At 50.3% G+C, this 15,100-nt stretch overlaps 1 protein-coding gene across 11 annotated transcripts in view; it reads right to left on the reverse strand.

Moving 5' to 3' along the window:
* Positions 1-8,744, reverse strand: part of VSTM4 (V-set and transmembrane domain containing 4) — a 163,326-nt gene extending 154,582 nt beyond the window's left edge. For all 11 annotated transcript variants that reach the window (XR_014827514.1, XR_014827516.1, XR_014827515.1 and 8 more), the window contains exons 1-2: positions 8,664-8,744; positions 1,028-1,426 (exon numbers count right to left, since the gene is read on the reverse strand). Coding sequence is in view for 8 of the 11 variants with exons in the window: in XM_084996636.1 (XP_084852762.1) it covers positions 1,028-1,426; positions 8,664-8,718 (454 nt within the window). In the remaining 3 variants the exon portion in view is untranslated. The remainder of the gene's footprint in view (positions 1-1,027; positions 1,427-8,663) is intronic.
* Between the last annotated feature and the right edge of the window lie 6,356 nt (positions 8,745-15,100).

Here is a 15,100-nt window from a genome sequence, read left to right on the forward strand (position 1 = left end):
ACCTCCTGCCCCAGGCGCCCAGCATTCCCACCGCCCTGCCCCCGGCACCCAGGCAAAGTGATCGAGGCTGTGTAGACCAGAGCTGGAGGCGAGGGACACAGCCAGTCCAATCTTTCAGTTGCGAAAAAGGATTTGCCCAAGGACAAGCCAGGCGCAATGGGCCGGACACTTATCATTTCCATCCTGCCTTTTGAATCTACAACACCTGTCAGCCCAAGCAGCTAACCCCATTCCCAGGGCCTGGCTCATAGGCCGTGGCCCTTAGAGGCTGAAAAGATGTGTTCTAATATTACTCAGCCATAAAAAGGAATGAAATAATGGCATCTGCTGCAACATTAATGGACCCAGGAATTCTCATGCTGAGTGAAGTTAGACAGTGAGACACCAACGTGCTATGCTACCACTTATATGTGGAATCTAAAAAAAGGACATGAGGAACTTCTTTGAAGAACAGACACGGTCTCACAGACTTTGAAAAACGTATGGTTTCCAAAGGAGACATGTTGGGAGTGGGGGGGATGGGCTGGGGGTTTGGGATGGAAATGCTATAAAATTGGGTTGTGATGACTGCTGTACAATGATAAATGGAATAAAATTCACTGAGTTAAAATAAATAAATAGGGATTTCCCTTCATGGCTCAGCAGTTAATGAACCCCACTGGGATCTATGAGGATGTGGGTTCGATTCCTGGCCTCGATGGTTAAGGATCCAGCATTGGTTGCCATGAGCTGTGGTGTAGGTTGAAGTCGTGGCTCAGAGTCTATGTTGCTGTGGCTCTGACTCGACCTCCTAGCCTGGGAACCTCCATATGCCACGGGTGCAGCCCTCCCTCCTCAAAAAAAAAAAAAAAAAAAAAAAAAAAAAAAAAAAAAAAAAAGAGAGAAAAAAAAAAAAAGAAAGAGAAATTAAATAAATAAAAAGATGTGCTCTAGCTCAGCAGAGCCATCTGGGGACTGCTGGCCAGCCAGAGAGACGCCCACTACCTATCCCCTGACACCTCTGCCCAGAGAGCGGATGCACCCCTACCTCTCATTTCTGTTGCCGAGGAGCCGTTGGACCAGGCCGTCCACTTATTCCGGTGCTTGCTGATTTCCTGGACTTTACAGACGTAGTGCCCTTGATCCGCTGGCCGGAGGGTCAGGACAGAGAGCGTGTAGAGGGTGCCGCGCCGCTGCTCGAGGAGGCGCAGCCTCTGCCGATAGGCGCTGCGGCTGAAGTTCCCGTAATACTGCACCATCCGGAGCTTGGTCATCTTAACCATCAGGACCTCCTGGGCATCTGGGCGCGCGAAGAACCAGCGCACGGCCAGCAAGCTGTCCTTCCGTCTCTTCTGGGAGACATGGCAGAGAAGTGTGGCATTTTCCCCTTCCAGATAGTCAACCACGGGTCCTGGAGACACGGTGACATTGAGGGCCCCACAGACCTCTGCAGAGAAAAAAGGAAGAAAGAAAATGAGGAAGGCCATCACCTTTCCCCAGGTGGACATACCGGGCATCTTCCCTCCAGGAGCCAAGGTGATCTGCACGGCCAGAGAGGCTGGCCACCCCCACCCCTATGCTCACTCTGCCTTCTCAAAGGAGCCCTCATTGGGGTGTGGACTGGGGCCGCTGTGGGGCCCCATATCCTCATCTATGAGATGATCCCATTCTTGTGCGAGGCTGTTGACCACCTGGTCCAGAAGCACTTTTAAAAAATGTCTAATTAGTTGCTAACATTTAAAATTCAAGAGATTTCACAAAAAGATTTGGAAATTTTGCAATCTCTTAAAACTTTCCAGTTCTCATCCAATCCTCCCCTCCCCTGCCACCGCCTCCCCAAGGCTTGCTCCCTTCACTTTCATCACCTCCCTGAGTGGACAATGCTGTGGGTCCAGGAGCAGCCTCTCTAAGCCCTTTTTGCTGTGTCAGCTATTTCAACTATAACAAGGCAGATTATCAGTACTGGTTAGGTGGGTGTTAAACTAGTAGCAGGGAGCTGGAATGGCACGGGGGTCTCAGCTTCCTGCTCTAAATCTCTTTGGACCATGATCCAAAGTGCAGGAATAAAGCCCAGGAGCAGGGAGGGGTGCCAGACTCTCCCAGCAACCCAAAAGATGCCCCAGGATTCCAGCCAAGGCTGCTACTTCCTGTCCTTTCCTGGTCCACTACCTCCTGTCCTTTGGTTTCCTAGTTAGGGCTGCCCCTCCCCAGCCACTGTTCTGCCCCAAGCTGACTTTTGAGAGTGTCACCCCCATGTCCCCCCAAGTCCAAGAAAGCCCCACTGCCCTCACAGAGGCCTCCTCCCAGAAGACTCACTGCATGGCATCTCCAGGGATGGTGCAGTGTAGTCATGCAGCCCTGGAGCTCCCCAAACAGGCAGAGCCTGAAAGGACAGGATGCCCAGAGCCTCCTTCTGTCCAAGCATGGCTCTGTCCTCCCCAGACCCTACATCGTCAGCCTTGCACTGCCCAGTGCACAACTCCAGGAAGCGCCATTCCCTCCCACCCCACAGCACAATCAAGCGTCCCCAAGGCCACCTTGAATTATAAATAGCCCCCAGACACCACCTTCTGGTCACACGAAGGGACTTGGGCCCTGAGGGCAGAGTCACCCAAAGCTTTGAACTCTGGTCAGTGCCGTAGGTAAGCAAGTAGGAAAGATGAAAGAGAGATTGGACCTTCCACTGTGAAGAGGCTGTGAGTCAACAAGGTGAGACCCCGTGGGCACTGCGATGGAGAGGGGCCGTGTGACATAAAAAGTATCCTTCATTATAGAACTCCAGGCAATAAGCTCATCCTCATATGAGGTTTCCACCACTGATTTAATACACCAATCACCTTGAGAGATATGACTTGAGGGTCATTCTCCTTTCATTCTCTTCCTCATGTCTTGAATTCCAGGCCACCAGGATACTCCAAGATCCTTAACAATTACACCCATAATGTAATTATACGGCCTTTTGCCATAGGTGATATTCACAGATCCAGGGATCAGGGTGCAGACATCTTTGGGAGTCACTATCCAGCTTACCATACGGTAACTGGTTTTCTGTTATGATTTAAAAAGAAAGAAAAAAAGGGAGTTCCCGTTGTGGCTCAGTGGTTAACAAATCCGACTAGGAACCATGAGGTTGCAGGTTTGATCCCTGGCCTCATTCAGTGGGTTAAGGATCCGTGAGCTGCGGTGTAGGTCATAGACGCGGCTCGGATCCCAAGTTGCTGTGGCTATGGCATAGGCTGACGGCTACAGCTCCGATGAGACCCCTAGCCTGGGAATGTCCATATGCCGCAAGTGCAGCCCTAGAAAAGACAAAAAAAAAAAAAAAAAAAAAAAAAAAAAAAAAAACAGATGGAAGTAAATTCCAAAGAAAAAGGTCCTCAGCTCCTTGTGGACAAGAATGAGGTCTTCTAGGTTCACAGGGACAAAGGACAAAGCCACAGAGGGAGAGACTTGGAGAATGAGGATCAACATGTAACCAACGAAGGCACAAGCTCCCTCTTAACAATCTCACGGTCCTCACAAGTCACTGTCACAGGACAAAAGAGGAGGAAGTGCCCTCGCTGTCGTCGTCGTCATCCCCCCCTCCACCAGGCAAATCACCCACCTGGCCAGCACTGCACCCATATGCCATGTTAAATTCACCCAAAAGCACTTTCCCCAAATGTCAGGATACTGTCTGAAGTCCCCACAAGCCACGGTTGGAGCTCCCTGGCCAACAGGCACACAGCCGGGCACACTAGGCTGACCCCACTCCAACAGCGACCCGGGGGTCGGCAGGCGGAGAGCAGCAGAGCTGGAGCAGCTGGCCTCCAGAACTGACGTCCAGCTCCGCCCGCCCCCGAGGGCTCCCCACTGGAGGCAGGGAGAGCTGGGGAAGGCAGGAAATTGAAACAACATGGATGGGATGAGAGCACAGCCGGGACCCCACACCCTAGTCTCCTCCTATTAACGCTGCATGAAGGAGGGATTATTTATAGTGACTGAAACCAGGAGAACGTGCCAAGTGTTCCGGTCCCCATGGGAGGCCAGATTCCATCCTGGAGGCAGACTAGTAACTCTTCCTCTTCTGCAGCTCAGGCCAAGTCAGCAGCTCCCACGAAAGGGAAGGGACTGAACTACCTCCCCCAGATGAACCCCGTTCTCTCTCTACCAGCACATCTCTCTGCCCTCGGCCCCATACTTTGCTCACACATGGCCCAGGGATGGTTCTCCTACTGAAGTGCAAATACCCCTGTTATGGGCTGAATAGAGTCCCGGGGAAATTCTTATGTTGGAATCTAATCCCTACTACCTCTGAAGGAGACTGTGTTGGAGATAGAGCCTTTAAAGAGATAACTAAGTTAAGATGAGACCCTTAGGGTAGACCCTAATCCAATGTGACCCGTGTCCTTATAAGAAGAGGGAATTAAGACACAGATACACGTAGAGGAAAGACCGTGTAAAGACACAGGGAGAAGACAGCCGTCTACAGGCCAAAGAGAGAACCCTCAGAAGAAACCAACCTGCCAAGACACTGACCTCAGACTTCTGGCCTCCAGAACTGTGAGAAACAAAATTCTGATAACAGAGCATCCAGAGCAGAGGGGCCGAGGGATAAGGCAAGCAAATGTGGTCCAAGCCAGCTATAAGACAGGGGAGGCTGGGTGTCACTAGACCCCCTGACACCGGTAAGGTTAGGGAGCAGCCCTGGGCAGGGCAGAGTGCCCCTCTCCTGGCTAAGGAGGGAGAAGTGATGCCATCATTCTAGGCTGGAGAACTTAGTTTTCTGCTTTCTGACCCTGCATTGCAGGGAACGGAGTGGAACGTAGATTGCCTACCCCTGCCCTTAGCGACCTCCACCTTCCTCCAGCTTACACCCCAACACATGCTCTCTGAGAACAGCCACATGCCAGACACTGGGTGAGGAGGCATCCTTAACCTCGTGGTGCTGAGAGTCCAGCAGGCAAGGCACTGGTCCTTGGGAAAAAGACATGGGAGAATGTGACTACAAGCAGTGTCACATGCTACAGAGCAAAGGTGTAGGGCTTACGAAAATCAAGGTGAGATTCTGAGCTCATCTATGGGTCATGGAGGAAAAAGACCCTGGAGAGGTGACTGTGAGCTGAAGGCTGAGTCAGAGTTCATCGCACAAATTCAGGGCAGCAAGGAAGAACGATTTTGCCGCGAGATGGTTCTACCTGTGCAAAGGCCCTGAGGCAGGAGGAACCTGGCACAGGCTGGAAGTGGAAAGATCAGTGTCCTCTGGTAAAGTGCACCACATTGTGGCACAGTCAGTGACCGTGTCTGTAGAGAGACCTCAGGAGGGGACTTTCCACCCCACTCAGAGCCCCTAAGGCCAGCTCTTAAAAGAGGACTATAACCACACAGGCAGGAAAGAAGGACCCAAACAGAGGGTTGAGCAGAGAACCTTTCTCCTTCAATAAGCACGTGCCCCATGACTTGGTAGGAAGGTGTGCCTGCACCCCGCCTCCCCCTCGCCATGGGCTGGGAACCAATATGGGTCCAGGGCCTTCCCAGTGATGTGGCAGGGCTGGGCGGAGAGCCAGGGGCAGGAATCCAACAAAGCCAGGCTGAAAACCTGGTTCTATGTGGAGTGAGGCCCTCAGAGCCTCAGTTTCCTCATCTCAAAAACAGGATAGTGCTTTTCATGGTGGGTATAAGGCTTCAACAAGAACAACCAAAAAACCCTCTAAAATACCAATAAAAATTGTGCATGCCCTGAGAGCAGGGCAGGTGGGAATGACAGAAAGTGACACACACGCTGACCTAGATGCAGGGTGGGCTTCTTGGGCGTATGGTCTACAGGGCCCGATGCCTGGAGCGCCCCGCCACCCCCCTCCCCAACACACCCACCCAACCTGATTTAATCGCTGCACTGGCTCTCTTAAAAGTTTAATAATTTTTTTCAGGAGGGGTCCTGCATTTCCATTTTGCCCTGGATCCCACACATATGTAGCTGTTCTGCTTGTCATGAAACACTAAGTTTCTGTGGATACGACTTATGGGGTCTAATCATCTTGTTCCCATTTGGATAATGTCATGAAAAGGACTAAGAGTTTAGAAAACAGCCGAAAAGGACATCAGTGTAGCCAAGTAGTACACAGCCTACTCTTCTGGTACTCAGCCTCCTCCTCTCTCTTGTCTCCTCCCCCTCCACACACACACACACACACACTCATCTCGAAGTGGGTATAGCAACGTACAGGTGTCGGGGAGTGTCGAACTTCTAACAAAAACAAGGCACCTGCCTCACCTGCGGCACACAGGTGACCAGGCTGAAGTCCCTCTGTTCCCACCTGGCTGGTGAACTGCAAGTGGCTCTGTGCCCCATGCTTCTCTGTCCTGAAGGCACCGCCCCCACTCATTCCAGGGAGCCAGGAGCCCCTATGTTGATAAGAAATGCAAATTGTGTGTACCAGTTGGCAGTGAAAAATCTCATTCTCATTAAAAGGATAATCTGAATTCATGACAAATCTCTGAAAGAAACACAACTGCATTACTTAAAAGTCTATGGTACTAGGAGCCTGTGTTTACTGAGCAGAGGTGCTGTGATACCCGGCCAATAGGGTAAGGCATTTGTATTAAGCCCTTAAATAGCTCTCATCCAGGACAAACACGTGGCCCTGTCCAGTGATGAAAGCTAACATCTGCTGGGTGTCAGCTCTAGGTCAAGTACTGTTCTAAGCGCTTTTGATGTATCTCTCAATTTATCCTCATACTGTCTTTATTCCCATTTTACAGGCAAAAGGGCTGAGGCTAAGACACTTACTCGAGCTTGCACAGAACGTGGCAGAGCTAGAATCCAAACCTAGGCCATCTGGCATCAGAGACAACGCCTCACCACCAATGGAAACTACAGCGTGGCTTTGGTAAATATTGTGCCCCTCAGTTTGCTTTTCTATAAAATGAAAGGTGGGACCAGGTAATTCCTAAGGTCCTACTTCACCCCAAAAATGGGAGGTAGAGAAGCACAGCAGTTAGAGTCCAGATTTATGCATAAAGTGGTTCCATTTTGGGGGATCGAGGGTGTTGACAAGGGGTTGAGGATGAAACACTTAGAAGAGTTAAGGGCAGGTGGTGGGTCATTACATAGCCTTGTCCTCAATATAGAGCCCTGGGCACAGCCAGAGTAGACTCTGAAGGTTCCCAAATTCCAGCTCTCAAGGCTCCTGAGCTCTCCTGGAAACATGAGAATGACCTTGACCCCCCAAAAGCCACTCTGTGGGGTGCACCCTCTCCGACAGCACCTGCGATTAGGAAATTGGTCATGGAACTCTGGGGATGAACAACCCTGTGCCCCATGTATGACACTGGTTGCTGGTTATTAGAGCTGCTCTGGGCCAGCCATCTCAGTCAAACCTCCAGTAAGCATCAGCAAAGACAGTGACAACTGTGAAAGGAATATTTTCCACAGGATAGATTTCAAGTTCACTGGAAACCTCACTGCACCAGTAGCCAAAAGACAATGGAGAAGTTTCTTGCCACTGTGATCCAAGTCCACCCCCCCACCCCCCCACCCCCGCCGCATCGTCTCAGACTCTGATCTATGCTGGCTCAAATGCCAGCTCCAGCATTTGGTAACTGGATGGCCCTTGGAAAATTACCTAACTCTGTGCATCAGCCGCCTTAACTTGCAAAACCCCAGCATCACAGCCTCGACAGCAGGAGCAGTCCAGAGCCAGGCTTCCTGGGTTCAAATCTTATAAGCCTTTGAGGTCCACCACTTATAAGCCTTGTGACTTGGAACAAGTCAACTCCTGGACCTGGCCTCAGCTTCCTCATCTATAAAACGGGGGTAATGATAATAGCACACCCCCAGAAGCAAGCTTAACTGAGTTAATGTTCCCAAAGTAGTTGGATATAAAATATGTATTTTTGTCATTATTACTTTGAAGCATTGCTGTGATTAAATGAGATAACTAACTGTAGCACCCAAGGAAATGTGAGTGCCATGGATGTATTTATTAGTAGTAGTAGTATTCTAGCCAGCACAGCCCCTTCAGCTCTGGGGAGAATAAAGAGAAAAAATTCTTCAGCAACTTAGAAGTGGGCACAGAAACCCCAAATGAAAGCCATCAGTGCGGGTAGGGGCTGCCCCTTAAAGCAGGGTGCTTTGGTAAAAGGTCTCCGCTTCATCCAGCCGCATATCCCCATTCTTCCCAGGCCTGGTCATAGCAAAACGCCCGCAACAAGTCCCCAGACCCCAACCGCCGCCTGCGCACATCCAGCCCCTTCGGACCGGGATGATCCGAGGAACTCAAGAGTTAACGTTGCTGCCCAGACTAACCTGCCAACAGCTGTCAGTGCTGAATGTTGGGAAGAAAATAGAAAACAAACTAAAACTAGGGCTCGCACGGTCCTGCTCACATCTTCCACTCGGAGGCCTGGCCCCTGGAGTGGAAGCGGGCTGCGGCGGGTCTCCGCGGAGCGCTAGGGGGCCCGGCCGAACGGGGAGGGAGGAAGGGGCGCCACCGCATCCCGGACCTTGGGGAGGCGCAGCCGAGCTCCGCCGCCGGGACGGCCATCCCCGGGCCCACGGGCGCCGACGGGGACCGGGAGGAGGCGGCCCGGAGGCGGCGGGGCCTCCCGGCCCAGGCCCAAGCCCCGAGCCCCGGCCTCCCAGGGACCGGCCGCCCTCGCCCCAACCGCAGGGTCCCCGGGCCGCCTGGCCCCGCCGCGCTTACCCGGGGCTGGAGCCCGCGCCAGCAGCACGGCCGCCGTCAGCGCCAGGAGCCGCATCTCCCCGCCGCGCCTGGCGCTGTGACGCGGGAGCAGTTCTGCCGCCCGGCCCGCCGCTGCGCAGCCCGCCCCACGCCCGCCCCCCGCCCGGCCCCGGGCCCCCGCCCCTCCGGCCGCCCGCCCCCGCCGGGCCAGGGCTTCTGGGCGCCTGGAGCCTCGCGGGAACCTGCAGATGGCTCCTGTCACCACCCCCATTTCACAGATGTGAAAACTGAGGTTCTGGGAGGCGAGGGCTCAGACACAGGGAATAAAAACGTAGCTGCAATGGCACTGGCAGTCTCTGCTTCACAGACACAGCTACTGCTAAGAGGAGGGCGTCTGGGAGCTTGGAGGGGGGTCGACTGCAAAATGCGAGGGCGCCCCTGGCCTAAGGCTAACCTGCTGCCCAGCGGACCTCCTGCAGTCGCTCCACCGGGACCTTTGGGAGTCAAGGAGCAGCTGAGTTGGGATGAGGGTGGGGAGTCAGGAACGGGGACCCTTGAAAAATGGAGACAGCCTACACAGAAAAATTCATAGTATATGGACACTGTAAACAGTGAGGGCTGCTTAGGGCGCCCTCAGCCACAGACCTGGCCCAGATACTTTGCACCATGTCACTAAATCCTGGGAGCCCCTGGGACAGCTGCTTAATCTCCATATGCCTCAGTTTCCTCCATCTGTACAATGGGAGAATGGACCTGGCCCTCCTTGGGTGTTTAAGAAGATCAAGTTAGACAACTCCAGTTAAGGCACTGTACCTGGGCCCTGGCCTACGAATGTCAGCTATCTTTACTATTATTATTACAGACAAGGAAGCAGAGGCAGGGAGATGAAAGGGGTAATACTGGTCACACAGCCGGGATGTGGTGACAAGGCTATTCCTCCCAGATCTGATGCCTGGTCTCAGAGCTGAGCTGATGCCTGGTCTCTTTGCCCTGGTTCTGAATTTGGGGCCAGAACAGGACAGATGTGTTAGTCCAGCATCTCCAAAACAAGGAAAATGTATGTTAGGTGCGTTTTGAGTGTGTGTGTGTCAGAGGAGAGCTTTGTGGGGTTCCAGATAAGGTGGGCCCTGCTCGAGCATGGGGTCCCTGCGGGAGGAGAACAGGATCCCCTCTCCTGCCCTCTAAGGAGAGTGAAGAGAGGTGGGGAAGGCACGAGGAGAGAGGTAGGGCTGCCTGCTGGTGCTCAGCCCCAGGGCCTGTCCAGAGAGCATAGGCCAGTGGGTGCATAGCCCTTGCCATCTCTCTAAATGCCAGGTACCTCCTAGGCTTCTGGGGTCCCCAGAGCTCTTCTTGCTGAGTACCCTCACTGGGAGCAGGGACCTGAAGGGGCTGTGCTGACCATCCAGGCAGTCTGACTCAGGGGAACAGCCCCACCCTTCCCCCACCAGGTATGGAATGGAACTGAGGGGCCAATGGGAGCTGGCTGCAAGGTCCTTGGGTCTGGAGCCAAGGACAAGAAGTGAGGACAGGAATTGGTGCTAAACTGGATGCGATAGCACAGGAATGTAGACATTCCTGGGAGACTTCCAGACCAGAGTTTGGAAACCACTTTGCTTGTGTGAGCAACAAATCCCCACGCTCTATCCCTTTGAGGTCCCAGGCTCCATTTTACAGATTAGTCAACTCAGGCTTAAAGAGGATTGAAGACCTGTCCAGGGCTCTTGGGCCACCGAGTGTCTGAACAGGGAACTTGAATTCTGACTGTGGAAGAGAGTACTTGATGGGACAGGGGAGAGGATGCCAGAGGAGGAACACTGGTTCTGAAAGCCGACCAGCATCCCACCCTGGGTACCACTGGTGCGTCCTTGGGCAACACCACCTTTCTAAACCTCATTGTCCAGAGAAAGGTGACACAAGTAAAATGGCATGTCAGCAGGATTGTGCCTGGGCAGGGAACCAAGGAAGTGGCAGGACTGTTTGGTGGCCTTTGTGACCTCCCATCTCAACCTTTGGGCTTGCGATTTACTCATCGAAGGTGGAAAGAAGAAGGTGCCCCCTACACAGGTTGCCCAACAACTTGCTTTGGTTGTTGTATCATTCCTAAATATTGTTCTCTCCTTGCAGAACTGAGCAGTGTTAGACCTAAATGTCTGCCCTTTGCCTCCCCTTCTCTTTGCCAAATTTGATGTGGTGCTGGGGATTTAAAAGCTGGAAAGTGCTTTTCTTGCAGTTCTGCAGTTCATAGCATTGTTCCCTTTGCAACTGTGTGTTCAGTGCTTTTCAGCTTCCCAAATAATCTGCCAGAGTATCTTGATAAGACCTTTGCTGCATGACCAGGGAATAGGGAAACGTACTCCATCCCCGGAGCAGACACCACCAATGACCCAGATGAGATTCAGAATTTCAGTTGTTCCGATGACAATAGCAAAGGCCTTCCAGATATTTCCCTTCACCTTGCTGTCTGCTCACTCACAACCTTAGGACAACTTAAAAATCCTCCACCGACTTGTCTCCCACCATCCAACCCCTGGCGCCATCAGGTCTGACTGTGTTCTGAATTGGAAGACTAATACAATCCAATTATTTTGAAAAGCTATCTCTTCTAAAAACCCCTCTGCCTAGAGTTTCTGGACGAGTGTTCAGACTGTACTGAAGTTGATCCTGGTCCCTGTGGACACGAAGATATGCAGAGGCCCTACTCAGCTAATCCTGATCCTACCGGGTCACCACCGAAAGAATCTTAGAAATCCAAATTCCCTCAAAATAAATGCGTTCTGCTCTCACGTGGTAAGCAGGGGAGCGGAGGTCTCCTTTCCTCTTCCGTTACTCACTTATTTGTTAAAACCTGAGTCTAAGATGAAAAAGCACGGCATCGTTTTGTAATCAGCTTGATTTTGTGTACAGAAACTGTATTTCTAAACTAAAAGCACTAAGAAAAAGTAAGCACCCCCTTTTAAGGTGTTCAGTGGGTTTCTGTGTTCCTTTGCCAGTCTGGGTTTATACCCAGTGATTTTTAAGATCACCTCCTCCTTCTGCTCATAGGCATTTTGTGGCTAAAAGCACTTGGTTGCATGCTTGAATTATCACCAAAAAGGGAGTGAACAAAGAGTGGACTTTGGATAAAAGGGGTTTCCGCTGTGCCTGATGGGAGCAGGGATAAGAAAGAAGAGATGTGGTTACAGAGGATGCAAAAGCCATGAGCCACTCATGAGCCACTTGCAGCATTGTTTCCCTCTACAACAAGGGAAGGAGTGTGCAGTGCTCTGGTTTTTCCCTAAAGGCAAGGAAATGTGAAGCTGCAGGACAGACTGTATATTTAGATAGAAACACCTTCTCCGACTGTAGTATATAAATTAGAATCATTCCATAACTTACCTTAACAGTGATTGTGAGCTTGGTTTATCAGGCTCTGCAGGCTGACTGAATGTAGAAAGAAACGGCCCCCCAGATTCTAGGAGACTCCAGATAGGAGATTGTGTCATCTCAGCATGTGACAGGGAGGACCCATCCACCCCAGAAGAAGCCACCTTGCATTCAGTTTCATGTTCACTTCGGAGGCAATTTGGTTTTGCAAACACCAAGCTCAATAGTCACATAAAACTAATGTTGGCAGCTTGAGTTTTATGGCTGTTGTAATGATGTTTGTGTTTAATGTGTGAATTTATTTTTATTTTATAGTTATCAAGTAACTATGAACTTGAATGTTTGTGTTAAGTCATTGTTTAAGCAGCAATAACTAAGTTAACATGGCCCCATGAGAATGGTCTTGGCCTCTGAAAGGACGGTGTTCAAGTTTGGAAAATATGGCCGTAGGGAATTCTCGCTTTCTTCTCCTCAGATGGATGGTACCTTGCACTGCTGTTCCTGGTTGTGCCCTGGGAGGGGCTGCCCAAAATCCAACAGCAGAGCATCAAGCCCTTGGGAGTTCCAGCATCATTCCTGGACTTTCTCTCCTGCCTTGTGCTTCATCCCAAGGCAGGCACAGCATGGCCCAGTACAGAGCTGCATGTATCCGTGTACACACACATACACATGTACGGCACTCCCCCCGCCCCCACAGGGTCTGGATCCTGGCAGCAGGCTTTGCACTCTAAACGTAGCATTTTCATGAACTGCTTGTTCCATCTTCCCTACAACTCAGCACATCCAGGTCCTCATCGTCCCTGGCCTGGCTCATTTCTGGGTGAGACCTTCCAGTCAGTCTCACTGACAAGGGAAGCAGCAGGGGCTTAGAAGAGAATGGAAGGGGACAGACTGGGTCCTCTTAACCCATCTCCATGCCACGGGCACTCACACACCAGATTCCTTCTGCAGAACATTCTGACAGGAGCCCATAGCCCTGGTGCTCGGGGCCAGTAAGCCACTGCATTTTCCAAAAGTCACCCTCTCAGTCCCAAATGTATGTATGCCATTCCGGGCACTTAAGTGGACAAATATTGGAGTTCCCGTTGTGGCTCAGTGGAAATGAATCCAACTAGTATCCACAGGATGCAGGTTCGATCCCTGGCCTCACTCAGTGAGTTAAGGATCCAGCATTGCCGTGAGCCGTGGTGTAGGTCACAGATGTGGCTCGGGTCCTGGGTTGCTGTGGGTGTGACACAGGCTGGCAGCTGCAGCTCTGATTTGAACCCTAGCTTGGGAACTTCCATAAACCACACTTGCAGCCCTAAAACAAACAAACAAACAAAAAATAATAATAAATGGGCAAATATTGATTGAGCACTCTCTGTGTACTTGTCTCCTGAGGCCCTGGGAAGAGGAAGTCTCCCCACCAGAAACGGGGACCTACTCAGGCCTTCCTGGCTGCAGCCTGCTTGCCTCTGGCTCCTGCTCTTCAGTATCTGTATTCATTTGTTAGGGCTGCCATAACAAGACTCTACAGACCAGGGAGCTTAAACAACCGACATGGGTGGTCTCCCAGTTCTGGAGACTGCAGTCTGAGAGCAAGGTGGCTGCTGGGTCGGTGTCTTCTTGGTTTGCAGATGTCTGTCTTCTTCCTGTCTCTACGAGGTCCCGTGTATGTGTCCTTATATCCTCTTCTTGTAAGGACATCAGCCATATTGAATTAGGGCCCAGCCTAATAACAACTTCATTTTACTTGAATTACCTCTTTAAAGACCTTATCTCCAAATAAGGTCACATCCTGAGGTACTAGGGTTTAGGACTTCAACCTATAAGTCTGGGGGGCACACAGTTCTGCTCATAACAGCATCTGTTACTGATAACCTCAGAGTCTCCCATGGAAAGGTCAGTCAAGATTCTGCCGTCTCGGATGGACCCTCGTCTTCCCTCACCAGCTTCCCATGTGGACCACCTTTGTGATGTCTCATTCTTGACCTCAGCCATTTCTCTCTTTCCCCCCTCTGTCCCTTCTCCAACTTCATCTTTCCTTCCTCCTGCTGCAATGCTTCCCCTTCTTCTCCCTGCAAAATCCTGTTTTCATGACTTTGTTTTCTTCCCAGCTTCACTTCTTTTACCCTTTCTCTCCACCGAGCCCTCTCCACAATTCTCTCACAAGTTCTCCCTCTCACACTTGCAGCTTTCAACCCTTGTAAGAAATGAAGACACCCCACAAAAAGAGCTTTATAATTTAACACTCTTGAGTTGGCTGGGTCCTCATTCATTATAAAGTACTCTTAAAATCGAAGCTAATTTAATGCAGAAGAGCCAAGGATTAAGATGTCAAGAGCTGGAGATCTCAAAGTGTGGTCTGGAGACCACCAATGTGGATGCAGAAAGCCCTCATTGTGACTTCTAACCCCAGGTAGTGTTTGATTAAATGTTTTATTGCCTTTTTATTCCTCAAAATAGAAAATAAAGAATAATGCACATTGAGGAAAATCGAAATTTATCTACAGTTATCAACTGGAGACAGTCACTTGGCTATTTCAAAGCACTTGCAATATCTCCATGAATGTTTATCTGGTGAACGGAATATTTTCCATGTTATTTCCAAATTAGTCACATCTAATATACAAGAAAGCTTTTGATATCCATTTTGTCTCAATTCTTCAATTACTTCTTTTTTCAATAATTTTTGGTTCATACATCTGAGCTTCCAAGGTAAGTATATTATCTTTTTCTGAAAATAAGCAGAATCTTCTGTCCATTATCTACAACATTTCTGTTCCCTGTTTTATTAAGTAGTTGTAACTTCCAAAAAAATGTTAAAAATTATCATAGATGACGTATTTTGCCTGATTTCAGAACACCTACAGATTTGAGGGGAACGCCTATAGAGTTTGGTTAAAGATACTGTATATCATTGAAGAGAATTTCTACCCTTATTTCTAAAAATAATATAGGAATTATTGTTGTATTTATTACTTTTTTTCAATTCAGGTATAATTTGTATAACGTAAAATTCAGTCTTTTAAAGCCCACAATTCAGTGGTTTACAGTATACTCACAAAGTTGTATAATCTTCACACTACCTTATTCCAGAATGCTTTTGTCAC

The sequence above is a fragment of the Sus scrofa genome, chromosome 14 (genome assembly GCF_054392235.1).
Source record: "Sus scrofa isolate SSC_HxYL_T2T_F1_AM1 chromosome 14, Sscrofa_HxYL_maternal_Yorkshire_Landrace_v2.0, whole genome shotgun sequence".
Taxonomy (NCBI): domain Eukaryota; kingdom Metazoa; phylum Chordata; class Mammalia; order Artiodactyla; family Suidae; genus Sus; species Sus scrofa.